The sequence below is a fragment of the Euwallacea fornicatus genome, chromosome 7, assembly GCF_040115645.1.
Source record: "Euwallacea fornicatus isolate EFF26 chromosome 7, ASM4011564v1, whole genome shotgun sequence".
Lineage (NCBI taxonomy): Eukaryota > Metazoa > Arthropoda > Insecta > Coleoptera > Curculionidae > Euwallacea > Euwallacea fornicatus.
This window is the reverse complement of record NC_089547.1, coordinates 4,298,731-4,324,901: the sequence shown is the minus strand read 5'-3', so window position 1 is coordinate 4,324,901 and position 26,171 is coordinate 4,298,731. Positions and strand designations below refer to the sequence as shown.

Here is a 26,171-nt window from a genome sequence, read left to right as displayed (position 1 = left end):
ACCCTGGACTTATCTTATCTGTCACAAGTGTCATCACAAAAGACGTTCCGTTTTTACCGCAAAGACGAATTTCTGGATAAAAAATCCATGAAAAAGCCGCGGAATTCGGGGAGATCTCCAGAAAAGTGTTGTTAAATCATAAGTTTTCAGTATCGTGGTCCTGTATGAAATTATGAAGAGGCGAAATGTGGAGCTGGCTAAGATGAGAAGACCCATGAAAAGGAACAAAATCGCCGAAGGATTTTACGGAAGGTATAACATTCGAGTTTTGAATGTGATTTAGAGTAGTAAATCGCAGTGGGGAGCTCACAACCTAAGCGATTTTGACCATATGTGTTACAAAATGGCTGTTGTTTAGCGGAACAGGGACTTTTTGGCATCGGGGATAAAATTTTTGCACCTTCGATTACCCTTTTGCGGTCATATGAGTTTGCACCCTCAAACTACCCTTAATCAGAAGATAGAAAAAACCATATCTACAGCTGTCAAAACAAACCTTATTTTTGCCAATGCATATCTATAAATACAGTCAAAAGATTCTATTTTCTCCTAACATGAATGCAGCATAACAAACTAGGGGTCACAAACAGAATTATAACGTTTTGCATTCAAATGATCTCAGACAAATTGTTACATGTTCACAGCATGATAATTTAAGGTTACCCCAAAGGTAGTTACTTGGCAAATGTATTTTTAAAAAATACTCACAATAGGACTCTACCAAAGCACTGCCCAACCAACTAAAATACATATAATTTGGCCACATTTGCTAGCCCAAATGTCACATTTTTATTGTCCTTTTCAGCACACTTCTCTACTTGAAGTTCATCATTTTGTGGCTCCTGGTAATAGTGGCCGACTTCCTCCTGGAGTTCCGTTTTGAATTTCTATGGCCATTCTACTTACTGATTCGCTCAGTCTACGACTCTTTTAAGTACCAAGGCCTGGCCTTTTCAGTTTTCTTCGTCCTGGTGGCTCTCACCTCCGACATGCTGTGCTACTTCTTCATCCCCGTGCAGTGGCTGTTTTTCGTTGCCAGCACCTATGTCTGGGTGCAGTATGTGTGGCATACAGATAAAGGTGAGCATATAACACTTGATATAGAAAACTACTTTATGATTGAATAGGTGCTTAGAAAAGATTTTTGAAAATCTTGATAAAAATCAATTTGAATGTTTCAAGTTGTGACACTCTTTACTGGAAGATGTTTGATTTAATGGCTGATATATGTTGCCACAGTAATTAGTTCCTTATAGCTATTTTCCTGAGGAAAAGATAACCAAAAAGAAGTAGATATTCATCTTGTGGAAAGTGAATAAATAAATGGTTTATTTCTATTATCAATTTTGCTACTTTGGCACTTCGTTTATAAATGTTAATTTAACTTTCAGGCTTTAAGTTATTTTGCAGTGATAGAACCTTGTTAATACATTTTAATAGAAATTTCTTTTTAATTTTTCATATGCAGAAGTTAATTTTTTAAATTAGCTTAAATGCTATTGATCTTTTGGGGGGACTTAATTTCATTGATTTAGCATTATGTTTACCAAATATTAAAAATTAAGGGAGTTTGATGCAAATTTAGTCTATGTATCAATTGCTATTCAAGCTCCCCACAGTCGAACTAGAACCAAAATCATATAATATTTCAGTGTTAATTTTGAAATGAAAACCCTTTACACCTGAAATTTGATTAAATAAAAATATATTCTATTTACTTTATAAGCCATTCAAAATAAAGTTTTTTGTAGTTAAATTCCATAGAAAAACAAAACTTAAAAAGAAATTGTTGATAATTTTCTATTTTAAACTACAATTTAATTACTCCTCGCAGAGTTTTAATTTGCATCTGACACATTATTGCCACACAGACTCATCAGTTAAATTCTATTCTATTTACAGGGATATGTGCTCCCACTGTAGTCCTTTGGGTTCTGTTTGTATACCTTGAGGCGGCAATCCGCCTACGAGATGTCAAACACCTCCCAGGTCATCTGGACCTATGTCGACCGTTTGCCGCCCACTGTATAGGCTATCCAGTGGTGACGTTAGGTTTTGGCTTCAAATCCTACGTGGGATATAGGTTGGTAGAGCCATGTTTTGTCTATACAGAAAACATCACCCGACTGGGTGGATAGGAAAATTGAGAACAATTTGTAAGTGTCTGCTGAAATCTTCAAATTCCAAATTAAGTCCCAAAATGATGTTAATTTGATTTTTTTCTGAACAGTGACATGAAGAAGACTTTTCTAAACAGTGACAAGAAGAATTCCAGGAGTCGAATACCAGGTTTTGAATTTGAGTCGTATAAGCAATCTTCTAAAAAAAGGCCAGATTTGAAGATAATTTCGGAATAATAATGTGTGATACGCCAATGAAATTCACCACAAATGTAAGTGCCTTGACTAAGCAACTTCGTCACAATTGTGTGGTGAAAGTTGCAGGGGCATATAGGGGCTGGGTACAAGGTTCTGAAATAAGCTCATAAATTCACAATATATATTTTCCTATAAGATTACACATTTGTATATAGTTAGAAATTTGCAAACATCAAGATGGTTTGTAATATGCCTATGAGATTCATCACAGAAATAAATAATAATTTATCTTGAAATTAAAAAATGGGTCGAAACTGTCTGGCGTAAAAGGGCAGGATATAAGATTTTGAAATATATATAATTAGTTCTTTTTTAATTGAGAAATTCGACATAGGCGTAGATTTTAGTGTGTGGTTTAGGTATAGAAATTGGGGCTTTCATAAAAAATGAAGCAATGGTGTACTAAGGCCGGTACCAGTGAGAGCCTATAAAAGCATTAAAGATTGAAGTGAAACTTAACGTCATTTTGGTGTTAGTTGGTTATTGTGTTGATTAAATTGGACACTCACAAACTCCACTTTATTATCCTACCAACCTATTTGCAATACACATATTACGTAGATCACTGATAGCCTTGAAACCCAAATTTTTCTTGAATCTATTTTGCGCATATTCAAAATATTTGCTAAAAATGTCAATCGCACTTCCAAAGGTGATAAACTCGATTTAATAAATGGACAAATTTATAGTTGGGTGGTTTTCTCTGTATATGGGTTTTGAAAGATTCTGTATTTCGAAGAATGCGACAGCGAAAGCAGCAACACGTGGCCAAAGAGAACATGTTTTACATGCAATTGATGCAGCAAGCATTGCCTGCAGAGTCATCCCTCGAACCACCTGCGGAGCAGCTCGCGTTGAATGTCTCACCCAGTGTCGCTCCCGTGGCGACCAATGTACAAAATAATCATAAGATTCACAACCATAGTCATAAGGTGAGTTCTGCGGTAGAATTGGTTATTGTGAAACCTTGGAAATTTTAGGAAAAAAATGGGCACATACCCAACGGTACTGTACCGAACGGGGTGAACCACGGAACAAGATCTCATAAAAGAGCCTCGGCGGAAAAAACTCGAGGTGACAACAGCAGCATGGCTGATCATCACGATAGTCGCCACAGTGAGCGGCAAAATAAGGTCTCAAAGGTTTATTGTCCTCAAGGACGTGGATTGAAACTCGAGTTTGCTTTTAGATAAATCATTCACACAGCAATGGGTCAGTGGTGGACTTCCACGACGAAGCACCGGACCATGAGCCCAGGCAAACAAAGAAGCGAGACAAAAGAGAGCAAGATAAAGAGAGGGAAGCTCATGAGTATCTACAGAGATTAGAAACGGAAACCAGACGGCTCAAAAGCGATTTGCAGCAGAGCAGAGCCAGCGAGCAGGAGCTACGGATACAAGTTCGTATTGCCCCATTTTATAAATTTTAAGCTTTCATGGAGAACGTTTCAGGTAGCTTCTTTAACGACGAGCGAAAAGAGCACGAAAGGGGAGCTCTCGTTGCTGCAAAGACAGTTGGAAGATTTGCAGGAGCGACTGCAAAACGCACAAGCTGCCAAACAAACAGATCGACAGACTATTGCCAATTTGGAGAGGCGAGTGACTGAAGAGAGACGACTGAGGTCCAACGTCGATTCGCAGCTGGCGCAAGAGAGGAAGAGTCGCAAACAAGAGGAAGCGAGGCTTGCACAGGTTTGTGGCAGATAAATTGGTAGAGGAGAAATATATGGCCATAAGCAGGAAATCAGATGGACCAATGATTTTATTACAAGTTTCAAAAACGATTGAAAATATTTTTTATGGACAATCCTATATAGTTATGAATGTGTTGAAGTGGTTAATGAGGTATTTAGTCATTTTTTTGTTAAGGATTATAGAAGGTTTTCCAAACATCAGAAAAACTGGGAAATTCTCTGCGAGAATTATTTCCGTTAAAAATAATTTTATTTTTTGTTTTTTTTTCTGTTTTTTTGTGTTGATTTTATATCAGATACTTTGGTTGGTTGGTTATGCAATATGGACTAAATGAAGAAAACTTAAGTTAAAGGAAAAAATGTCTGATATTCCCCTCAAACAGGTGACAGCGCAACAGTCTTCCAGAACAGAATGCACCGAAATGTGCAAATCGCGACGACGCGAATTAGAAGTGGAACTTTCCGAGTGTCGCCAGGCGCAACGTTGGGCCGAAGAAAGGTGAGATTTTTCAAATTTCAGTATTTTAATCGATTTAAAAAATTACCTCCCTCGCCCCACGGCTCTATCCATAAAAGTAATGAATCGCTCAATTAAATAACACTTTCATTATTTATAGAAACTGTTCCGAATTTAAGTCTAAGATTTTAAAAACACGGTCTAGGACCAAAGATGAGACAACAATGAGTTTTTCCAGGGTCTTATTTTATAGAAAAAACGTTAAAGGTAGATGTAGGGACTATTAAATCGGAATAATCAATTTAACATATCGGAGTTGTTACTGCTTTTTTACGCAAGGTGCCCCCAAAAAACGGCACAAATGAGAATTAGTTGCGAGAGGGTAAAACATTCAAAGGGGGAAACAAAACCAGAACAAAGTATTTGGCGATACCCGCTTTCACTCACCAAATTACAGCTCCTCCACACCTTATTCACTCAGTCAATGTTAGCTACACTAGCGATATATTTCACTTGTCATTTACACAAAAGAACTCCCGATTATCCCGATTATTAGTTCATTCCGTATGATGAATCTGGCTCGTTGCCGTGCTAACACTCGACTGAATCATCTAAGGTACGAGATCAGTACAAAAACATGCAAAAAACTAGAGTTTTTTTTGTCATCGTAAAGCTCTCCAGTTTAAGAAGCGATACATAAATTGTTCGTTTTCGACATACAGGGTATCAAAATTTAATTTTGTTTCTGTATTGCCCTTCTATAGATCTCAAATGTTGATTATGCGACCTCGATGACTGTAACCGACCAGCGAAATCGGTCGAAGGGGGAAATTGCGGAAAGCTTGCAAAAATTTTTATCTTGCGTGACATGCTCTTCTAATCGGAAAATTCCGTTATTCGAAAATTCTCAAGTGCTTTGCATGCACATTGCGCCTTCTCTCTTTTACTACTTGAAAGCTAAACATAAACATTTTACTGATATTTCTACTAGATGCAAGACGCTGGAGTTGGAAAAGCAAGCACTGAGCGAGCAAGTGCGCGATGCCGAAATGCTGATGTCTGCTTTGGCCACGCTCCAAGATAAAAACACTCATCTCGAAAATGCCCTTTCCGCTGAAACGCGTATTAAACTCGATTTATTCAGCGCGCTGGGGGAGGCCAAGAGGCACCTGGAAATCAGTCAAAGTACGTCTCGAAAAACTACGTATAGGCCTTCCTATCTAGATTAAATTTGTTTATAGGTTCCAACAGAAACCAAGAGAAGGAAATCGAACGGTTGAAAGGCAATATCGCCCAGGTCCTGGCAGTGATGCCTAACGACTCCTTCGCGACGACTCAGCCAGTGCAGACTTCAGCTGGGGCTCAGGTGTCGCGTGTGTGTCTCACGGACGGCCCCGGTCTTTCCAAGTTAGATCCGAACGCGACGGCCTATACGCCGAAGAGCTCGGCTTCTAACACGCTCATCGCATCCACGGAGGCTTAAGTTTGTCGTTCTCTCTATCATTCGTTTCTTCTTTTTAAGTTGCATTTTCATTTGCGTTTGAAACTCGCGGAAAATCGGTAATATTTACACGGTTGAAAACCGACGTTTTCTGGTTGTTTACTGTTGCTTTCTTTTTTGGAAAAAAAACGCATTAAAGTTTGTGTTGAACCTGTTTTTTTTTTAATAGTAGGTGTTTTATATTTAGATCTGTGTTGCCATACGTTTTGAAAATAGTCGGAATTTTTCTGCCACTTGTTTGCAACCACAAGCTCATAATTTTGGTCTCGTTTTTGACGCCCATCTCTTACAGTATTAATCAACACAAAGGATGAATAAACAAATATGTCAATTATACGAATAGGCGGCGCCGAGACTCAAAATTCAGTTTTAGGACTTTTTGACTAATTTTACATGGTGAGCCTCTGTAGTTGCATCAATGTATATTTCTGGGTAGCAAAACGTTCCCTGGAAATGACCTTAAAGTGCTTCGTTCGACACACGCCAGCTATGTGCAATGCCAGTAAACATACGTCATTTGCCGGGAATGTCTTACTCTCTAGGCTTAGTAATCTGACTTCGCGGTGCCCTCGTTGTCCATGCTACGACACGTTTGTTTTCGTTTTTTTTTTCGGTTTTTGTAGAGGTCATTGGCCCTTTACAAACCATAAAATATCCACTAATCGGTTCCGTTAAATTTTCAAGAAACCTTGAAACTATTTTTCGCTATCAAGTGGTTAAGCGTCACATTATTACGCATCTTTAATGTTTAATTTTTTCCTCTAAATGCTCTTAGATTGTCATAAAACTCATCTTTTGGACAAAACCCTTCCGGATAAATTTAAATAATTTGAATTTTCCGACAAAACTTTGTTTATTATAATGGACGATAAGGTAGTGTCATACACATGTTGTAAACATGCTAATTTATCTATTGGTGCAATTATAGTAACTCTCCCTCTAAACCACCGTTAGTGGTTCTTATTCAAAACCAAACCTTTCCTGAGAAAATTTCATGCTTATTTTAATTGTTCTATACATGGTTGTGATAAGCTGTTTTTTAAGTTTAACAGCACGTAAACAAAATGTGCTTCGTGCCCTCAGTATATAGTTTTCTTCAGCACCTCTGAATAAGCCTCTGCAAATTTGTATGTACGTTGCCATTTCAATCTCATTTCGTTGTGATATAATAAAACATATTTTAGTGAGTTTTAAATAAACAACCCGAAACGTCTTTTGGGGTTGAACAGACAATCGACAACCCACTGAAACGTACCTAATATTATATGTTAAATTGTTCTATTGCCATTTGAAACTTTTGGGCACTATACTGAAGTAAAAATTAATTGTTAAATTCTGTTATTATACTGCACAAAAGGTACTAATGTTGCGTTGCCTAAAAGGTACATGCTTTACTGGCATTATTGATCTCCTCATATTAGTTTAAAGCTTTTTTTTTATAAATTTTTGGTCATATTCCGGGACGGTCGAAAACCTAATTTATTTCCGTTTGAATTTACACTTCAATGCAAGTTTTCGATCATCCTGGAAGTTGAGAGAATGACGTTTAATTTGTTAAGGTTTTTCTTGATTTAGAATGCGTTTTTAAGTTCCTTTAATTACATAATATTATTTACACGGTTTTGAGTGGATTTTCGAAATTGACGTGTAACCAACATTTGAAAAATGAGAATTACACTGTACTTAATGATATATATTTTTTATTGTTTTGAAGTTGAGCCATTTTTGTTTTATTTTGAATATAAGAAAATTTGAAAGCCAAAAATGGAATTTCAGTTTATGCAACGAACTCGTCCCACGGTAAAAGTTAAGGAAGGCCCGAGGTCGAGTTTTTTGGAACCCCTTTAGGGAAAGCCGAAATCAAAATCTCGCAATTTTCTGCCTAAAATAGCCTTATATATGTGTATCTTTATACTAGGCCTTCGCCTCAGAAGCGTCATTTGACATCGTTTTTGTGGGCTGCTGTTAATTTCGTTGAAATGATCGATGAAATTATTTGGCGGAATACAAACACACGAAATATAGACGAATAAATAGAAGTTTGAACTATTTTGTAGCAAGCCAAACCGTAACGCAAACATACCAAAACATAAATGGGGAAAATACCTTAGAAAATCAAATCCAACGAACCGAAAAATGTGGTACTTACCGCAGCATACCCGAGAGGTTCTAATTTAGCTCTTTTCACTACACAAAACAATCTTGTTAAGGAAACACTCGGAAAGATATTTCTAAGTTATTTTCGCGTCACTTGAAACCGTCTTCCATTTTTTTTATTAATGTCACGTGAACGAGACGACGTTTCTCATTGGTCGGCGAATAGAGTTTGTTCAAATGTTTCCGCGCGCCTACTTGATCTATCTGATCTCGTCCGGTCCTGCGCGCCGGGGGAGCTGTCGCGATATACAGGCTTACGAAGGCTAAATCAGGGCTTTGCCAGCACCTGAAGAGTTTCTCATCATATCTGCTACTATCCCCAAAACGCACCGACTAGTTTTTTACCCAACTTTTGACATAGGCTAAGCCAAGAGCAGGCCGGTCCTAGTACGCCATATTGAATAATAGATTGACATTTGACTGAACGAGTTTAATGCGCGGGATGCCATTGGAACTTAAAGAAGTGGGTTATAAAAAATTCAAAATTGGAATGAGGTTAGGACAAAGGTCATTTTCGTAATACTCTTTCAGCTTTAAGAAAACAAATTATTTTTAATACATTTCGCATGTAATGATTGCAAAAACCCAACAAATCGGTGCTGCTCTTTGTCTGGAGTTTTAAAATAGAAAATCAAACTCCCTAAAAATGGGAGCTCCCTAGAAATCGAGGCGAATTCTGATTCTCCAATATTCCTGAAGCTTTAAAACTATGGAGATCGAAGTACACCAAAAGGAGCTAACTCCTATAAGCCAGCGTAATATGCTCTGGTCGGCCTTTTTAGTAAGTGTTTGATTACATAAAAAGTATTCAAGTAAACCCAATGGTAAATGAACAATTTTTATGTGGAAGACAGGGCTTCACAGTCTTGTTAACTCCTTCATTTTCATTTACTGCCTGCCTTCTCACAAAATTCTAAATTTTTTCCAAAACCAATATTTTCCTACAATCTATTTACATCACAAATTAGGATCTCCTCATTATTTTAAGGGAGGTGGCGCAGCAGGTCTATTTGTAGATATAGTACTTTTTCCTCTAGACACCCTGAAAACCAGGTTGCAGTCAGAAAAAGGCTTCAGAAACTCTGGGGGATTCAAAGCTATTTACAAAGGTTTGGCACCTCAGGTTGTAGGAAGTGCCCCTCAAGGTACCACTTTATATATCACCATTCCCTTAAAGAAATAATTTTATTGTAGCTGCCTTCTTTTTCATAACTTATGAGTCAATAAAGCATTACTCAGAGCCCTTAGTGCCAAAACAGGCTATGCCATTGGTATACATGTTTGGGGCTTCAGTAGCTGAAGTTGTAAGCTATGCCAGTTTAATGAAGTAACTGTAGATATTGATATTAGAGTAGGACAATTTTAGATGGCCTGTCTGGTCAGAGTTCCAATGGAAGTGACAAAGCAAAGAAAGCAAACTTCAATAGCTTATAAATCATCTATAAGGATTTTGATGGAGGCCTATAAACATGAAGGGTTTTTAAGGGTATTTTAAATTTTTTCTTGCATGGTTTAATTCATACTAAGAATAAAAATTTTAGGGTGTTTATAGAGGCTTTGGCTCTACTATAATGAGAGAAATTCCATTCTCTATAATCCAATTTCCTACCCTTGAATTCTGCAAATCTTCCTATATGTCAAAATTCAAAAATAATATTCCATTAGATTCTTGGGAGGTCGCAGTTTGTGGATCTATAGCAGGTGGAACTTGACATTATTATCCAACGATTTTAAGACACTTTTTAACCTTTTTCAGGTGGGGTATCTGCAGCTATTACCACGCCTTTAGATGTAGTGAAGACTAGAATTATGTTGGCAGATAGTAAAGCAGCAAAAATGGGTTCATTAACATTTACCAAAACCTTTCACAAAGTTCTTAGAAAGGAGGGAGTGAAAGGGTATTTAGTTAATTGAAATGAATTTTTTCTATATATTAATAAACATCCTCTACAGGTTGTATGCAGGAGTACTTCCAAGAACTCTTTGGATCTTTTTAGGAGGTTACATATTTTTTGGGAGCTATGATTTTGCTAAAACTTCAGTTTTCGATTTTCTTGAAGAAAGGAGCTTGAGGTGATACTAGTCTTGATCATGACTTATAGTGGTTTTGTTTTTTATCTTCAGATTTAAATAAATAATTGTTGCCGTTATAAAATGTGTTTTATTCCATAATCCTTAATACAACAAGAATTCCATACAAAAATAATAATTATAAAGGTAACTCTTCATTTACATAATGATATATTATTTATATAATACTTTCAATTTACTGTGATAAAAATACAAACTTTCGATATTTTAATGTACTTTTTTGTAAAGCCGCGACCCCAATTAAAAGCTTGTTAACAGTCATTCGAACACAAATGGAAAGACTTTGAGTTAAAATGATTGTCAATGAGCCTAATTCACAGAGAAAATTGAATATGAGTGCAAATTGCTATCAATCTACCTCAATACAGAATAATTTGACATCCACTCTTATTATGTTCAATCACCTCCAACTTCAATAACCCCACAGACTCTTTAAGCTGATTAACAACTGATGCCAACTCACTGTTCTCACTCTTCAGTAATTTTACCTTGTCCTCGAGTTTAGAAATTCTTTCCAATTTTCTTGACCTGCATTTGGAGGCAGCAAGTCGATTTCTCTGCCTTTTTCTTTCCAGTTTCATTCTTTCTTGATACTCCATATCCACTGGAGACATTGGGGGGGAGTTGCTGATGTTAGGTACAATTTGAGGTTCTTCTTTGATCTGTGGCAGAAAAGCTGGTTCATTATATATTGTGCTGGCATTGCTGTCTGAACCCTGTTGAGACGAAGAGTTATGGAGGTTGCTCAAGGCTTCCATGAAGCCTCCTGCAAATTTCTCTTGTTCTGCAGTCACAGTTTTGGGGAAAGGAAATGAAGGGGTTGGTGTCCCTGGTAGTGGGTTATCTGGTTTAAGATAAATTTATTATAGAAGTATATTATAGTGCAAAATGAGTGGCAGAAATACCTAAAATCATATTTTCCAATTCGGGAGTGTCCACTTTTAGTTTCATTAAATCAGGTGATGACAAGACTTCAGACAGGCCTCCTTCACCAGTGGATAAAGGGAAAGTCAGATTTTTCTTGGCTTGATTGAAATCCAAGGTTAGATTTCTTTTGAGGTTGTTCAGCTGCTTGTTATCTCCAAAGTGACTCATTTTCTAATTGTTTTTGTACAGCTCAAAGCCTAACCAGGACCACAATTTAAAGAATAAATAAACGGGGAGGACCACTAGAGATAGCAAAAAGTAGTAGGTGGGATCAGCTATTTCCATACAATCTGCAAATTATATTCAGATGATGATTGTTATTTTTACTTGTATTGATGGTTCCATATTACCTACTTCTATGTTTAACTTGTCGGGAGTATCAACTCATTAACAAGGACCATTGTTTTTATAGTTTAAAACTTTCTATCAAGAATCACACAAAGCTTATAGCAATTGTGCTACCACAACACTACCCTGACTAACTGTCTTCTCTGTTAGAATTTTGAAGAAAATGTGATTGGCTTCAGCGTACAACAAATTAAATATTGACCTTACTACTTCTATTGTACAAAGGAAAAGGTGTTTATAGTCGATTAACATAGTCTTCAATGCAGTAATAGATATTCACAATACTACTTACTTTGAAATATACCCTGTAGCACCACTTCAAGGGCTCTTGAATAACGTAAACGAAGTGACTCACTTGTGAACTTTAATTGGAAGAAAGAGTGGGAAGTTTCAAGACTTTTATGGCAGGAATAAAACCTGTATTTACTTCCTAGTATTTTAGAAAAATAATAAAAATACAAAAGCTATAATTCTAAAAATAGTAATGATGCAATTTCAATTTACATGACTTTGACAAATGTCAGTTAGATGACCTATCGGATAATGTTGGTTGGGTTGCCAACCACAGCAATAACAAAATTAATATGAATTACACGACGATATGTAGTTCAATTTCCGAAGAACATAAAACAAACAAGGATAGACATATTCTTAACCTTATCTATTATAATTTTTTTTAGTATCACTGTCAGTGTCACTCGATATCCCCCCCTCTTTAAGCACAATTTTGCCCCTCAAAAAAAAAAAAACCACAATTTCTGCTGCGAATTCAACCTTTTTACTTTTTATTTTATCGCTTAAAATTTGCTTTTTAGCCTTTTACTAACCCACTTTACAGGGTTAATCAAACCACTGTAGTTATGTGGTTCTTACACTGCTTATACACCAACCAGGAACTTTCCGTTTACAGTAAATAAAGCCCATCATAATCCCCAGTCAACTCAGCCTCTATCAACTGTATCAACAAAACGATGTGCTTCAGACACAATCTTTGCAGTTATCATGCATAATAACACTGTTTATCAATGTAAGCTTACCTTTATCACTGCCTTTTCTATCAGTTGATGCCTTCACCTAAGTAAACTTTAATCAACTAGGTTTAAACCATTGTGGTAGGTGTAGATCATTGTTGGTTTTAACTTAATATACCTGTGTTGATTATTGCAGGATGATGACTGTTAAAAGCAAGCCTAAAAATAATAGTCTGAATTATGATAGAAAGTGTATCGAAACGAGGATTTGGCAGTTCTAGTGGTACATATAATGTACAGGCTTTAGAACTGGCTGCGGCAAGGGAAAGAAAGCTCAAGGGGTTAAGCATCACTGTTAAGTAAGTTTGATTAGTTATATATACAAGTTTTAATAACCTTTCAATACCTTTAGTGAAAAACCTGTGATCATTGAAATCTATTACTTAATAAGCCTTAAATAACTACTCTCTTATTTAAGAATCAATGCCATACTAAGGGAATTGTCCCCAATTCCCTGTCACTACTATTATATCAAGAACTTACATAAACTAAAAGCAATGTGACTTGATCCCATTGCCTCAATTTTCTAGGTTTTTGGATGATACAGACCACACATTTCATGTAGAAAAAAAATCAAAGGGCACAGTCCTGTTGGACCAGGTGTATAATCACTTAGAGCTTGTGGAAAAAGACTACTTTGGCTTACAATTTTCTAATGATGGTTGTTACAATAGGAATTCAGAATGTATAGTAAGATATCTAAGTGTTTTCCATAATGAAACATGATGTAAAAGTACAATTTTCAGTTATGGCTTGATCCGTCCAAATCGATTAAAAAACAGCTGGGTAATTGCCAACATCCCGTCTACTTTAGGGTTAAGTTTTATGTGTCCGATCCAAGTAAATTACATGAAGAGTATACCAGATATCAGTTCTACTTACAATTAAGATGCGATATTTTACATGAAAAGCTAATTTTACCTCCTTCTACTGCCATTTTACTAGCTAGTTATATCGTTCAATGTAAGTGGGTTTAGGTGTTTTAATAAGTTGCCTCATTAAGAGATTATTGCTACAGCGGAATTAGGTGATTACAATCCAGAGGAACATGGACAAGAATACTTATCAAATTTATGTCTGGTTCCAAATCAGACGGAAGAAATGGAGAGAAAAATCGCCGAATTGCATAAGTTACACAAGTATGGAATTACCTTCCTAAATAAAATCAATATTGAAACTTAATTAATTACAGGAATCAACTTCCTGCAGATGCAGAATTTAATTTTCTGGATCATGCAAAGCGATTAGACATGTATGGGGTTGAACTCCATAATGCCAAGGTAGTTTCCAGTTCATTACTCTTTCCTATCATTACTTTAATATATATTCGAATTTCTAGGACAATACGAACAAAATCATCCAACTAGGAGTCACCCATATAGGCCTTGTAGTATTCCACAATAACATAAAAATTAACACATTTTCTTGGTCCAAAATAATGAAAATCTCTTTCAAACGCAAACAATTTTTCATTCAACTTAGGAGAGAGCCGGTATGTGGCTCCGCATCTTCTCTATTCTCTTCATTTTTAAAGTCACTAATTTTAGTCTGAAGACTATGATACTCTATTGGGCTTCAACATGGAGAGCTATAGATCATCAAAAACCTTATGGAAATCCTGTGTGGAGCACCACACATTCTTCAGGCTTGATTCGCCTAAGGTGAAGCGCAAATTCCTCTCCTTGGGATCAAAATTCACTTATTCAGGCAGAACTGAGTATCAGACTGCTTCTGAGGTGAAAAGAAAAGGAATTTTGGAAAGAAAATTTGTTAGGTCGCCCAGCAAGCAATTGGTACTGTTCACGTTCCATACATTAATTCAAACGTTTTAAAGTTACCTATTTCGAAAGATTAAAGAGAAAGCTCTGCCGCCACCACCTCTTGAGGACAAAGGCAAAGTGTCAATAGCTCCCCCACGACCATCACGACCTTACGACACCCATAAAGTCACAACCACGTGCACAAAAGAACCGAAACCGGCCTGGACAGAAGACGTGAGAATTTCAGACGAGTAAGCATTAGTTTTGAGTGTGGGAGTGTTTTATTTACGTTAAATGAAGTGACGGTGGGTTTCTGGAAAGAACCCTAGAGGGCCCCTTTTCTCCTGGCATTGCCGGCAGGGTGATGAGTTATGCAGATGAAGAGATTCCATCTCCATTATCAAATGGGGTCTACGACACACCCCCTTACAGCGTCAGCCAGTCTCCGACCTCTCAGCTAATTGAAGAAAATTTGTCTACTGTGGTGCTTTATCCTGATAAGGATGGCAAATATGGGTTCAATGTCAAAGGTAATGTTTATTGTAAAAGTGAAATTATTGAACTTTAGCGGGACCTTGTTCTATACTTATCTCCCTCCCTCCCTGCCTGATAATCGCCTCTCTACCTTCCACAAAGATATGAGAGTGTTTATATTACTTTCGGAGGTAACAGGCACTTTATTGCGCCATATTTTGGCATTTTACGATCATTATCATGATCATTTTGAGAAGTTCCCTAATTTCTGATTAGGAGGCACTGAAGTGAGCGTTCCAATAGTGGTATCAAAGGTTGCTCCTAACACCCCGGCCGATAAATGTATCCCTCGTTTATCTGAGGGGGACCAAGTTCTGCAAATAAACGGTCAAGACGTCACTAACGTCCTTCAGCCTGAAGTAGTAGCCTTAGTTCAAATTGCCAGAAATACTGATTCAGGTAAAATGCTGAATTCTTAAATAAACGCAGGTTATACGATTTAATATAGGAAAACTTGTTCTTCTTGTCCGCCCCAACGCAATTTACCAAGACGAAGAATTTGAGGAGCCCCCGTATCAATATGTGCCAGCCAATGATGTGGGAGTGCCCTCCGGTAATTTACTATCACGCCACATATATGTTTTTGTATGAAGTTTCCGTTGATTTAGTTGGAAATTTGCTGGAACAGTCTATGTATCTCTTGGCTGACGGTTTAGCTAGCGGCGCTCTTATTGCTAGATACGAAATGATTCACCGAAAGCATCCAGACATGACCTGTAATGAGGCAACAAAGCCTGAGAATTTGAATAAGAATCGATACAGGGATATTTCACCTTGTAAGTCGAATATATTGGAAGCCTATAGGGGTTAACAAGGTATTTACAGACGACCAAACCAGAGTGGTCTTGCAATACCCAGTAAACGGAGAGTATATCAATGCGAATTTTGTGGAAATGAAGATTGCGGGCACCGAAGTCGTCAATCGCTATATTGCCACCCAAGGTATGTAGTGAAGTTTTTGTTTAAAATTCATTGCGAGTGTGTTATTTAGGGCCTCTTCAGTCCACGACAGAAGACTTCTGGCAGATGGTTCTAGAACAGGGCTCAACGCTGATCGTGATGTTGACCACAGTAATAGAGCGGGGTAGGGCCAAATGTCACAAATACTGGCCTGATGTGGGGCAGGTTTTAACTCTGCAGAATGCCATAGTTAAGTGCGTGAAAGAGGAAACTGACGGTACAGGGAGCTTTATCTTTCGCGATTTTGTGCTTATTGACGTTAAGGTAAGAATGAAAGAATCAAGATACACCACTGAGTTGTATATCTCTTAGCACTCTAGAGATTTTCTATTAAAATCCCGACGTTTTGGTCTAAACGTAATTTTTAAATGTTTTTTCTTAGGATGATAACACATCTCGCGAAATCAAGCACATGCAGTATATTGCGTGGCCAGACCACGGTGTTCCCGATTCCCCTCAGCAGTTTTTGACTTTTACGAAGGACGTTCAAGATAATCGCAAAGACGATAAACCAGTCATTGTGCACTGCAGCGCCGGAATCGGTCGAACAGGCGTTTTGGTGCTTATGGAGACCGCTCTGTGTTTAATGGAAGCTGAGGAACCGGTTTATCCACTGGAAATTGTGAAGACGATGAGGGAGCAACGCGCTATGATGATACAGAACGCGGTAAGTGGTCTTCAAGAGTGTACACACGTTGATTTGTGTTGGTATGTGATTTTTATAAAGAAGCAATAGTGCATTACATCACAACGTTGCAAAGTCGTAATCCTACACAACTCTCAATTTCTGATGTCTTAATGCCAAACTGCAACGATAGACCGGCTTCTTCAGCTTCTCAATGTATTCCCTCGACTTCATCACATCACCCTCATCGAGCAGCACCTCTATCTTCGAATTCCCTTTGCCCATGTTTACTGTCGTTTGATAGAAATCACTTTTGCTTGAGTGCGTCCTAGGGCTTTTGTCTACACTAGTGCAGTCCATAAGTTTTCCACATATCCTGCATACACTTCGACCGAAAACGCACTTATTAACGGCTTCTGGAAGCTGCCTTTCGTCGAGTTTATACTGGTGAACGCAGATATGGTCCCGCGGGGCATTCCCCGTTAGTTCGAATTTCCCTATGTCGTGGGTTTCAAAAAAGTGTTCCTTGCGGAAATTTGATACCGACTGTTCTGAGCAGGTGAGATGTATTGGCCCGTCATCTGAGAAGGTCCGTTGCGGGTAATTAGAGAAAGAATCGGACGTTTGAAGTATTTGAGGGTTTAACAGAGTATCGACGTGATCGCTATCGCCAGTAGCCATTTCAAGTTCATAATCTCGAAGCTGTCTTTTAAAGTTGTCCTCTTCACTTTGCCGGTAAGCGTCATAAACAAGTCGTTGATCGGTAGGCTTTAAAGACATTTCACCACTTATGGCTGCAGTATCGTCGCCCGAACAAACACACCCACTCAAAGGTTGTCTAGTTAAAGTGCTTTTGTCCAGAACTTTGACGGTGGTGCAGGCATTAGGACGCCTGAAAAAGCTGGGCCGCGGGAACTTCGCCTTGCATCTACAATAGCAATTGTTGCCGCCCAAAATTTGCTTGACTATCACATCTCCCCGTGTTTTTTCGTCGAGTTTCAGCCATGGCGATAAATCCTCAGGGTGTAAAATTGCACTGACATTCGAAGAATCATTGCGTGATTTCCAAGAGGCCGAAGTGAGCAGTCTTTTGGGTAATGGACACGGACAGAGAATCAAGGGACGATCCATGTCGCCGTGACGTTTGAAATTAATTATGATGAAGTGAAATTTCAGACGGGTGTTTATGAGAGTATCGATTAACGTTGTTTCGATGTTTGTATCGTTGCTTGAATCGTTGCTACAACGCTTTGCTAATGGTTATTTCTTTTCAGAACCAATACAGATTTGTTTGTGAAAGTGTCTACGCGGCCTATACCCTAAAAGCGTCTTCCGCTGAATGTCCCGAAGACCCCACTGCTAAGGAATGAGTTGAGAATTACTGAAATTATCTTCGGCAAAGTAAACGATTCCATCCAAGACATGCTAATATACGTGTATATTAGTAGATTGCGCGAGCTGATGTTTTCTGTAGAGTTTAACTCGTCTTTAAATGAGAAAGTTGCTTGCTGTGTAGAGCTAGGAAAGAATGGAATGAAGCAGCTTTTTTAACTAATTGTCACATCGTTATAATATGTGAAGTATTTTCGTAAGTCTGTAGTGAGTTTTTACTAATAATTTTAGTTGCGGGAGCTCGTTTTCGGCGAAACGAAGGTGCCTATAGTAATTACTGTATAAAAACAAGAATAAGTAAGATTTCGTCCTAACTGATTTAGGAATAAAATTTTATACTTTATGAGAAGCGAGTAGGTTGTTCCCAAATTTGTGTTTTGTTTATTGTTAGCTGTGAGGTGTCAGTTGGGATCGGGATCAATTACAACAATAATTGTAATTTTTAGAGCGTGCAATAGCGATTTTAATGGTATTATTTATGACATATTGTGTATCAATAAACATATTTTGTATTTTTTATAATATTCGCAGGAATGTTGTAATTCGAGAAAAATAAAGATGTAAGATCGAAAAAGGCGTTTTCATCGCAATACTAACACCAATTTGAGTCTAATCCTAACAAAGGCGCATATAGAAATTTCTAGTTTCCAACATTCTGTAAAGTACACCTGTTGATGAATTATTAAATGGGCCCTAGAATTCCATACATATGCAAGAGTCAGTGGCGCAGCTTGGATTCGTTGCGCGCAAATTTAATTCTTGAAGTTCCCACACTGAGGAAATTAATTTGGGGAGGTTCCACCTTCGTCGATCCGGAAGTGACACGCTTCTGGTTATTTTTAGTGCATTTCCAAGCCAAATTTGCAATATGCACGGTGCAACTTGCCCCGCAGAAACAGCATAAACTTCTTTAACCTGTATGTTTTCTTTACGGGAGTTTGGTGGCCTGGGAAGTGTTTATACGCGTTTCAAGTTTTTCTGATCTTGCAGCGCGCCCCATCGATAAAAGGAATTCCTTCGAGAGATAAACTCGGCTCTGTTTCCCGCAAAAAACTGGAATTGGAGCGAACCCATCGTTTTTCTGCGGTATTTTACCGTCAGTGCATTATTTGTGCTTTTCGATGTGCGTGTACATAGTGAACTGTTGGAATTCCAAACGATCAGGTACTACCTTCCCTTGGTGTTAAACTAATATCACGGTCAGCCGAAATCGCCATTTAAAACTGTACCCGCACATTAAACAACTTTACAATGGTGTTTATATCCTGCTGTGGGTGTTTATGTTCAGCTAATAATCCGCAAAAAGACAAACTAGATTGCGTTTTGTGGCATTTGCAATCGCCGCCGACGCAAAAGCAGCTACCAGAGAACGAGGAAACATGATTTGATTTACAGCTTCAATATTTGAAAGAAAAGCAGGAAATCGCAAAAGGTTTTCCCAAGCAAAAAAATTCAAATTGAACGTTTTTACCGGCGAACACGTTTGTTTTGGAAAAATATATTTCATGGAAACGCTGGAACACGTCAAATATTGTTTTTAGTTGTGCCTTTTTTGACGTGATAGACATGTACAGAGGGTTGCCCGTGTAGTAAATAAATGTATTTTTTCATTTTTTCTTATGGAACGCCACGTATATTATGACGTTTTTGAGTTCTTGGAGGAATTCTGTGCATGTTTCATGTAACATACCCATATAATCACAGCACAATCGATGGACTGTAAGAAGGGGGCAATTAGAGTGACTTGGTAGATCGCCTGATCTCACCGATATGGTCCCTTTTCTGGGTTTATCCGAAACATGGGGTGCATTGACTTCGGCCGGAAAATACAGAAGAGCTAAAAAATTAAATCGCTCAAGAAGCTCAACGAATACCTCTTCAGTACAAGAAAAGTCGTTGAAGAATTTGAATTGCGGCCGCCCACTGCGAAGAAGTCAACGGGGCACATTTGGGACATTTAATACATTAGATTTCAGTAGTTTGTATTTTTATTTTTAAATATTATTAGTTCTATCGTTGTTTCTATTTTTTGTAATTTTTTGAACCACTAGTGAATTCAAACGTGGGAATGTTACGTGAAATGTGATCAGAACCTTTCAAAGAGTCAAAAACGTCTTGACACATGTGGGGTTCCACAAGAAAATAATGGAAAGGTACATTTATCTACTGTATGGATATAAATGCTTGTTACGTTGAAAAATGCACAGCTAATAACAATATTTTGCGCGTTCCAGGATTTCCAGGAATAACATCTCCTTCAATTTCTGATGAATTTAGACGGGACATTTCATCTTCTATGTATACCGCTTTGCTTGAGGAATTTGCGCCGTTTTTACCTTTTTCCTCAAAGAGAGAGTTTTTACTTGTACTCTCAAATCACAGAAATTTGGCCGTAAAGTGCAATTTTAACCAGCGGATTTTTCAGCCATTGAGGAGGCCCAAAAATGTTTGAAAGAAGGTCAAAAACTCCAGAAAAGTCGCCGAACCCTGCGTCGAGAGTAGCTGCCTTGGCGGGGCAAGATTGGCATTACACGGTGTAAACGTAGTCAAACGAAAATTGAAAACGGTGCGACAAAATAGATTTCCACTTAGGTAATCAATGCCGTTAATTGTGGTAATTGACGGCAATTACTACAAATCACATTCGTGAGAAATCTGTGGGATTGTATCGAGTGCAGAAACTGAAAAATCCTACTAATGTGGGCGTCGTAATTAATTACAAGCCTAATTTGTCCAGGCAAAAACCGTGTCGGTGCATATGAATTTAAAATTGAATCAGCTGCTTCCGAATGACGGGGGGACCGAAACCCACCGAAACCGGCCCTGCAATTTTTGTGAACAGCATAAGTGGGCGAGAAATTTTCGTCTTCAAAATCTTCGAACTAACCGATCTACATTGGCTTAAAACGGTGTTCTCGCAATTAAAATATTCGTCCAAATGGTCCGTGGGCAGTTCGCTGCCACCTGTGGGAAGTGGATTACGATTTTTCTCTCTAACACGACCATTAAGGTAACTCAAGTTGGGCAAAACGATTGTTTCTGCTGATGTTTTCATGTAGAATTTGCGCGAGCAAGCGGTGTCAAGTCCGGATATTTCGGCGGACGCGATCTTGTCTCGGAAAGCCGTGCCAAAAATGAAAGTGAGATCTTCTGGGGAGGAATTTTGAGATGTCGACATTAGGGGTAGGTCGTGGAATGCTGTGTTGTATTGTGTATTGTTAGTTTTATGACGGATTTGGCAATGTTTACATCGCATTATCTGAGGAAACATTGGTCTAAAGATGCAGTTTCGAAGCTCTTTGGTTAATTTACAGGCGCTGCTTGCAACCGGCTCTAATTGCTTTAAAACCGAGTTATGAATAAGTACGATGTACGGAAATTGAGGTGTTAAAAACATAAGTGCGGATCAACCAAACTATTCCTTCCTTTTTTGCCGAATTTTGCTCCTGCTGATTCTTACTTGAAAATTGTATTGTGTGCGCCTCTGTATTTACTGGCCAGAGCACGCACACGGCGTTTAACATACGGAGTATTTCTTAACGTGGTGCTAATATTTCCGGTAGTGATTCCTCGGGTAATTCTACGGAAAAAGTTCGTATGAATGAATGTCCGCAACGGCTCGAATTTTTAGCTACAGGGCGTGGAAATTGTCCTTTTCAAGCCGTTGCTTTTATTTTCTTAGAAAGTATTTTAAATATTACTTTCAATTTTGGTGCGCGTTAATAGCGCGTAAGCCCCGTATTTTAGTGCGAAAAGTAGTTTTATTAATTAACCAGTGGCGTCCCTACTTACTCGTCTTCCGATATTATCTGCAAAAAAAGTGGTACGTCACTGCCTTTTTTTCGCCGAAATACTTTCCCCGATTAGGCTAGTAAATTCCGCATGAAAAAGATTTGTTACGCTTTATTCGCAAGACGAACTTAAACAGGTCTAAACGAAGAGTTCAAAGAATACTCTGCCTAATAAGTCATTGGCGTATCATGATGTTATCACACTCAGGCATTTTCCAAAATCATTTAATTCGTTTATGCCGTTTTTTGCGAGAATTATTTTATCGCTTTCTTTGAAAATTGTAATTTTTACGTTCCTATTTTTAATTCAATAAATTAATTGCCCCAAAATCCACCTCCTTCCGGCTCAATTCCTCTCCATCTCCACGTTTGATTTAGCTGTTTCCTTCTTAAATAAAAACACTACGTGCCATTCAGTCACGTGCCCTAATTTCCTGCAATATTTAATGCCATATCTAACAAAAGACCCGATGTTTACACTGCTGCATACAGGGCAACAGTCACATAACAAGAAATCGCTCCTGATAACTCTAACGATAATCGTATTAATATTGAGTCAATATTTGCCCCATGTCGACTCAGATATAGCCCCCGAAATGGGCCCATTTTCAAACAGTTGATGTTGACACGCTCCCTTGAAGAAATATACGTGTAAAAATGTGTAAAGGTGCTTCAAAAATAATTAAGGGTATTTTCTCAATTAATCTGTTAAATCGAGACGAGAGTTTCCATAAATTTTCCAGAGACAATGAGGCGACTTTTCAAAAGACGCGACTCAGACCCCAATCCTCAGCTCGAGAGCGTCTCCAGCCTTTCCGAAAACGAAGAAATCATCGAATACTCCATTAAGCCCACTTACAATGACGAATTTGGATCATCAAAAATCACCAGTAGGTTCAATACCTTCTCACAAAAATCCCTTTTAATCTTAAGAATCTAGGCAAGTCCACTTGGGGATCCAGAGCTTGGGACAAGCTCAAGAAACAAAACTCCTCGGAAATTCTACCAACCTACAAGGCCAAGAAGTACGATGAGTCTACAATGAGGCAGAAGATCACTAATGAGGACGTGAAGAAGGTTTACGACATGTACAAAAACGTGAATGCGGCTTTAAGCACTGAGGGTGAATTGAGGAATACCTTGAGGACGAAGAGAAAGATGAAGTGCATGTCGGACAACTTAGAGCTGAATCAGTCGCAGCTTATGGAGTATTTGAAGCTGATGGACCCCAGCTCTGAACAGCTGGACAAGATCTTTGACGATGAGGAAGATGCCGCTCTTGAGTCCAAGAAAAAGAACAGGAGATCTAGGTTTAAGTCCATGTTTACTATTAGGTAGGTGCTCGCCAAGCTTGAACCTGCCTGCCTTCATTCTTTCGAAAGATCTTCTAGTAAAAGCGACGATGAGGGTGAAGGGTTCCGGAAGCTGGACAACCAAAGGTCGTCTTCGACGGACAGTTTGACTAGTTTCCTGAACTATATCATGCCGAAAAAGAAGACTGCGAAGGCCAAAATGAAGTCCGATGAAAGTGGGTATGGCAGTGATTCTGCCAAACCGGTGATCGATTCTCCCGTCGGATCTGTTAAATCTCAGATTAGTCAGGTAAATATCAGATATTAACGTTCGAAAGTCACCAGTCAGCTCTTGTATCGCTCGATAATGGCGGATCATTCTTCAACGATTTTGTGATTTGGTTATATGTAGACGAGCCACGAAGTCGACACCGACGGGGAGGCGGATCGCACTTTGGTGGTCAAGAACGGCCATGCTTACCGAGAACACGTTGGATCCAGTGACGAAACAGAATCGGCAGATGAAGACATGGAGATGGAGACCACTTACTCGTTTAGGTACCAGTGAAATCAACCAGCATTACTTAGCGCTTATCACGAGAAACTTCCAGCAAATTCTATGGTAGAAGCCCGAGGAAACCCGTAACGAAGAAACGAACCCGATCCCAATCTAAAGACGACGAATTGGCTCGAAACGTGGTAAAAAGGCGCAGCATTAAGCAAAAGTCATCCCCAATGAAAATGTGCGTTGACGAGGACATGGAGCAATGCAGTCATGGAGTTCAGAATATTAAAATAAGCGATTCGCCCCTTAAAAATCACTGCAACGTCACGAACGTGGTGGAAAAGGAGTTTAAGTGCGTGAAATTAAAAATGAGGAGGAACGAAATGGTGGGCATCAAGATATCTCCCTCCGGAGGTGACGATGGGACTTCCACTTATACCATCACGGAAATTGTTCCCAATTCCGTTGCTAGCAAGTAGGAGCTCAGTTTTGGTGCAAAACGCCAAAATAATGCCGTTTCTTCTTTGCAGAAATGGAACTTTGAAGGTGGGAGATGAAGTGGTGAGAGCCAATGGAATGAGAATCAAAGGTCTTCAATACCAGACAGCTAAGAGTCACTTTCATCCCAAAAACAACGAACTGGAATTGGTAATTTCAAGAGCATCTCGTAAGGCACCCGCCAAGCGCACCAACTCCTTTAAAATGTTCCTGAGTAAACCGCTATTGAGCCCCATGAAGAAAAAGCCTGCTCCTTACGATCACCTCAAATCTGGTATCACGAAAGCTTCAGTCTGCAAAAGCGCCAGCAAAAGCTCTATTGCTTCATCCATAAATACCATAACCCCGGTAGAGACTTCTACCCCTAAAAAGCATTACTCAGTGACCCTCTCGAAGACAGCCGTTAGGACGCCTCCAAAAAAGTCTCCCAAAAAATTCGTAGGCCTCTCTGATATCTTAGACAATGATTCAAGCTTAGAAACTCAAGTGACTTTCTCAGGAAATCCGCTCTCGAAACCGAAAGATCCCTTCATTTGCCCTAAAGAGGTGACCAAAGGAAAATCCTCAGTTTTTCTTAAACCCCAAAGTATCCCTATTGCCAAGAAGGCCAATTCAACCAAAAATCAATCCAACGAAACCCCAACGTCTGGGGGATCTTCCCCTAGTGTCAGTCCTAAAGTTTCTCCCTCCCTTTATGGCATGAGAAAGTTCTCGCTTTCTTCCGCCACACGCACTCAAGGGTCTAAGGCCATACCCATCCCTAGCAAACCATCGACGAAAATCAGTGATAAGACTGTGACCTTTTGCAAAGGGCCTGGGAAAAAGAGTTTGGGCTTCTCTGTTGTGGGGGGCAAAGACTCCCCTAAAGGGCCTATTGGGATCTACGTGAAGACCGTGTTTAAGGAAGGACAGGCAGCTGAAAGCGGTGTTCTTCATGAAGGTAAATATGTTATTTCCAGTCGGTTGTCTAAGGCATTCAAAACACTCATGGATCAAATCAAAGTATTCGCAAGAGATAAGTCCAAACGGAAATTACCCTCCTGATAAGGACTTCTAGATTTTAAATTTGCAGGTTGAATGTTGTGTGAAAGTGGTTTAGGGAGCTTTTTTCTGTATTTTAGGTGACGAGCTTCTCTCGATTAATGGAAAATCTTTCCAAGACTTGTCCCATCTCGAGGCTGTGGCTTTGTTTAAGAATATTAAGTGCGGTGAAGTGCTCATAGAGGTGGTCAGTCGGCCTTTTAGACTTTACTCCCATTCCATGTGAATCGTTAAAACAATCCGCAATTATTATTAGCTTTACAGTGACTTTGTTCATAATTATTATTGTTAATTTTTCTCGTTAATAATCGTTCGATTTTTGAGGCGGACTTAAGAAGACTTTTTCTATCTAATCACTTTTTCTTTAATTTCTAATAATTTTAAATAGATTTTTTCCAAAATTGCAGCAGAAAAGGAACGATTTAACGCTCAGATTTCTTAATCGACAGTTTTGCGAACATAATCAGAAATGGAGCGACCGATATCTAATAATTAACAAATTAACAGTTACTGATATGTGATACTGAGTTGTTTTAATATAAGTGTTTATGTGGTAATACTGTGTTCAATAAAGTTAATTGTTAAATTAATTATTGATTATTAATGCCCCAAAGAGTAACGCGCAATTCCTCAATCCAACGTCACTCAAAATCTACGACAACGAACTTTTGCAGCCCCCAAGAGAATCACTCTGCTCACTTCAAACGATTTAAAACCTCAAAAAATTATTCTAAAAAATGCGAAATCAACGTGCCGAGATATCCCCATTCGCTTGTATAACAAACCGATCCCCGCATCAATATCGGCCCTTTCGGGAAATTATTCATCACCGTCGCTCGAAATTTTCCAGAATCAATTTTAATGTTTTGTCCCCACTTATCCCGGACCGAAATCATCTGATCATGAGTAAATAATGCATTATTCAAAACGGACACAGTATCCGATGTCTTCCAGCCGAGGGTCAGCAGCTCAGCAACAGTTGAATTCGAGGACGCAGCTGCCATTTTCCATAGCAACCTAAGCGAGAACTTACCGCCCATCATAGAGATAAAATTGTTCTTAGCAACAAAATTGTACTATCTTTAGTACAATTTGGCTATTGGAATGTTGGTTCCTTCAGTACATTAAGTGTTGGTTTTTGTACAATTCGACTACAGGACAGTCTGTCAGTGGTCATGAGTAGCTGATAA

The 26,171-nt window shown here is 38.6% G+C and overlaps 6 protein-coding genes and 1 long non-coding RNA gene across 13 annotated transcripts; 4 read left to right on the top strand and 3 right to left on the bottom strand.

Annotated features, from left to right (window-relative positions):
• Positions 1-11: 11 nt before the first annotated feature.
• Positions 12-7,747, top strand: LOC136340195 (macoilin-1). Its single transcript, XM_066284047.1, has 10 exons — positions 12-252; positions 806-1,080; positions 1,903-2,083; positions 3,118-3,310; positions 3,359-3,511; positions 3,568-3,777; positions 3,830-4,069; positions 4,455-4,570; positions 5,520-5,713; positions 5,770-7,747. Exons 1-10 carry the CDS (start codon positions 173-175, stop codon positions 6,009-6,011), a joined length of 1,884 nt encoding a protein of 627 aa, XP_066140144.1. The 5' UTR covers positions 12-172; the 3' UTR covers positions 6,012-7,747.
• Positions 7,748-8,631: 884 nt separating this feature from the next.
• LOC136340199 (S-adenosylmethionine mitochondrial carrier protein homolog) lies at positions 8,632-10,341 on the top strand. The gene is made up of 7 exons (XM_066284056.1): positions 8,632-8,967; positions 9,175-9,331; positions 9,381-9,490; positions 9,553-9,672; positions 9,728-9,887; positions 9,943-10,084; positions 10,140-10,341. The coding sequence occupies exons 1-7, from the start codon at positions 8,896-8,898 to the stop codon at positions 10,261-10,263; spliced, it is 885 nt and encodes a 294-aa protein (XP_066140153.1). The 5' UTR covers positions 8,632-8,895; the 3' UTR covers positions 10,264-10,341.
• On the bottom strand, positions 10,325-12,063 carry Jra (Jun-related antigen). 4 transcript variants are annotated; one of them, XM_066284061.1, is made up of 3 exons: positions 11,845-12,063; positions 11,183-11,401; positions 10,325-11,121 (listed from the first exon to the last, which is right to left on the bottom strand). In XM_066284061.1, the coding sequence occupies exons 2-3, from the start codon at positions 11,370-11,372 to the stop codon at positions 10,637-10,639; spliced, it is 675 nt and encodes a 224-aa protein (XP_066140158.1). In that variant the 5' UTR covers positions 11,373-11,401; positions 11,845-12,063; the 3' UTR covers positions 10,325-10,636. The 4 variants fall into 4 exon arrangements, with proteins under 4 accessions (XP_066140158.1, XP_066140154.1, XP_066140155.1 ...); XM_066284057.1 differs by having other exon boundaries at positions 11,183-11,494; positions 11,845-12,061; XM_066284058.1 differs by lacking the exon at positions 11,845-12,063 and adding an exon at positions 11,555-11,798 and having other exon boundaries at positions 11,183-11,494.
• A 176-nt stretch (positions 12,064-12,239) lies between these two features.
• On the top strand, positions 12,240-18,428 carry Ptpmeg (protein tyrosine phosphatase Meg). 2 transcript variants are annotated; one of them, XM_066284043.1, is made up of 17 exons: positions 12,240-12,664; positions 12,720-12,882; positions 13,114-13,273; positions 13,330-13,546; positions 13,602-13,722; positions 13,776-13,863; positions 13,923-14,075; positions 14,131-14,376; positions 14,434-14,594; positions 14,665-14,873; positions 15,094-15,276; positions 15,326-15,430; positions 15,486-15,653; positions 15,703-15,819; positions 15,869-16,101; positions 16,220-16,504; positions 17,737-18,428. In XM_066284043.1, exons 2-17 carry the CDS (start codon positions 12,764-12,766, stop codon positions 17,830-17,832), a joined length of 2,661 nt encoding a protein of 886 aa, XP_066140140.1. In that variant the 5' UTR covers positions 12,240-12,664; positions 12,720-12,763; the 3' UTR covers positions 17,833-18,428. The 2 variants fall into 2 exon arrangements, with proteins under 2 accessions (XP_066140140.1, XP_066140139.1); XM_066284042.1 differs by having other exon boundaries at positions 12,241-12,664; positions 14,644-14,873.
• On the bottom strand, positions 16,498-17,708 carry LOC136340198 (uncharacterized). Its single transcript, XM_066284055.1, has one exon. The coding sequence runs from the start codon at positions 17,591-17,593 to the stop codon at positions 16,607-16,609; it is 987 nt and encodes a 328-aa protein (XP_066140152.1). The 5' UTR covers positions 17,594-17,708; the 3' UTR covers positions 16,498-16,606.
• LOC136340202 (uncharacterized) lies at positions 18,294-19,237 on the bottom strand. The gene is made up of 2 exons (XR_010732274.1): positions 18,562-19,237; positions 18,294-18,509 (listed from the first exon to the last, which is right to left on the bottom strand). It is a non-coding gene; the product is annotated as an uncharacterized lncRNA (long non-coding RNA).
• Positions 18,875-25,571, top strand: LOC136340194 (inaD-like protein). 3 transcript variants are annotated; one of them, XM_066284046.1, is made up of 9 exons: positions 20,846-20,864; positions 20,914-21,037; positions 22,389-22,535; positions 22,586-22,979; positions 23,028-23,247; positions 23,350-23,495; positions 23,549-23,917; positions 23,973-24,880; positions 25,062-25,571. In XM_066284046.1, the coding sequence occupies exons 3-9, from the start codon at positions 22,394-22,396 to the stop codon at positions 25,205-25,207; spliced, it is 2,325 nt and encodes a 774-aa protein (XP_066140143.1). In that variant the 5' UTR covers positions 20,846-20,864; positions 20,914-21,037; positions 22,389-22,393; the 3' UTR covers positions 25,208-25,571. The 3 variants fall into 3 exon arrangements, with proteins under 3 accessions (XP_066140141.1, XP_066140143.1, XP_066140142.1); XM_066284044.1 differs by lacking the exons at positions 20,846-20,864; positions 20,914-21,037 and adding an exon at positions 18,875-19,018; XM_066284045.1 differs by lacking the exon at positions 20,846-20,864 and having other exon boundaries at positions 20,877-21,037.
• Positions 25,572-26,171: the final 600 nt, after the last annotated feature.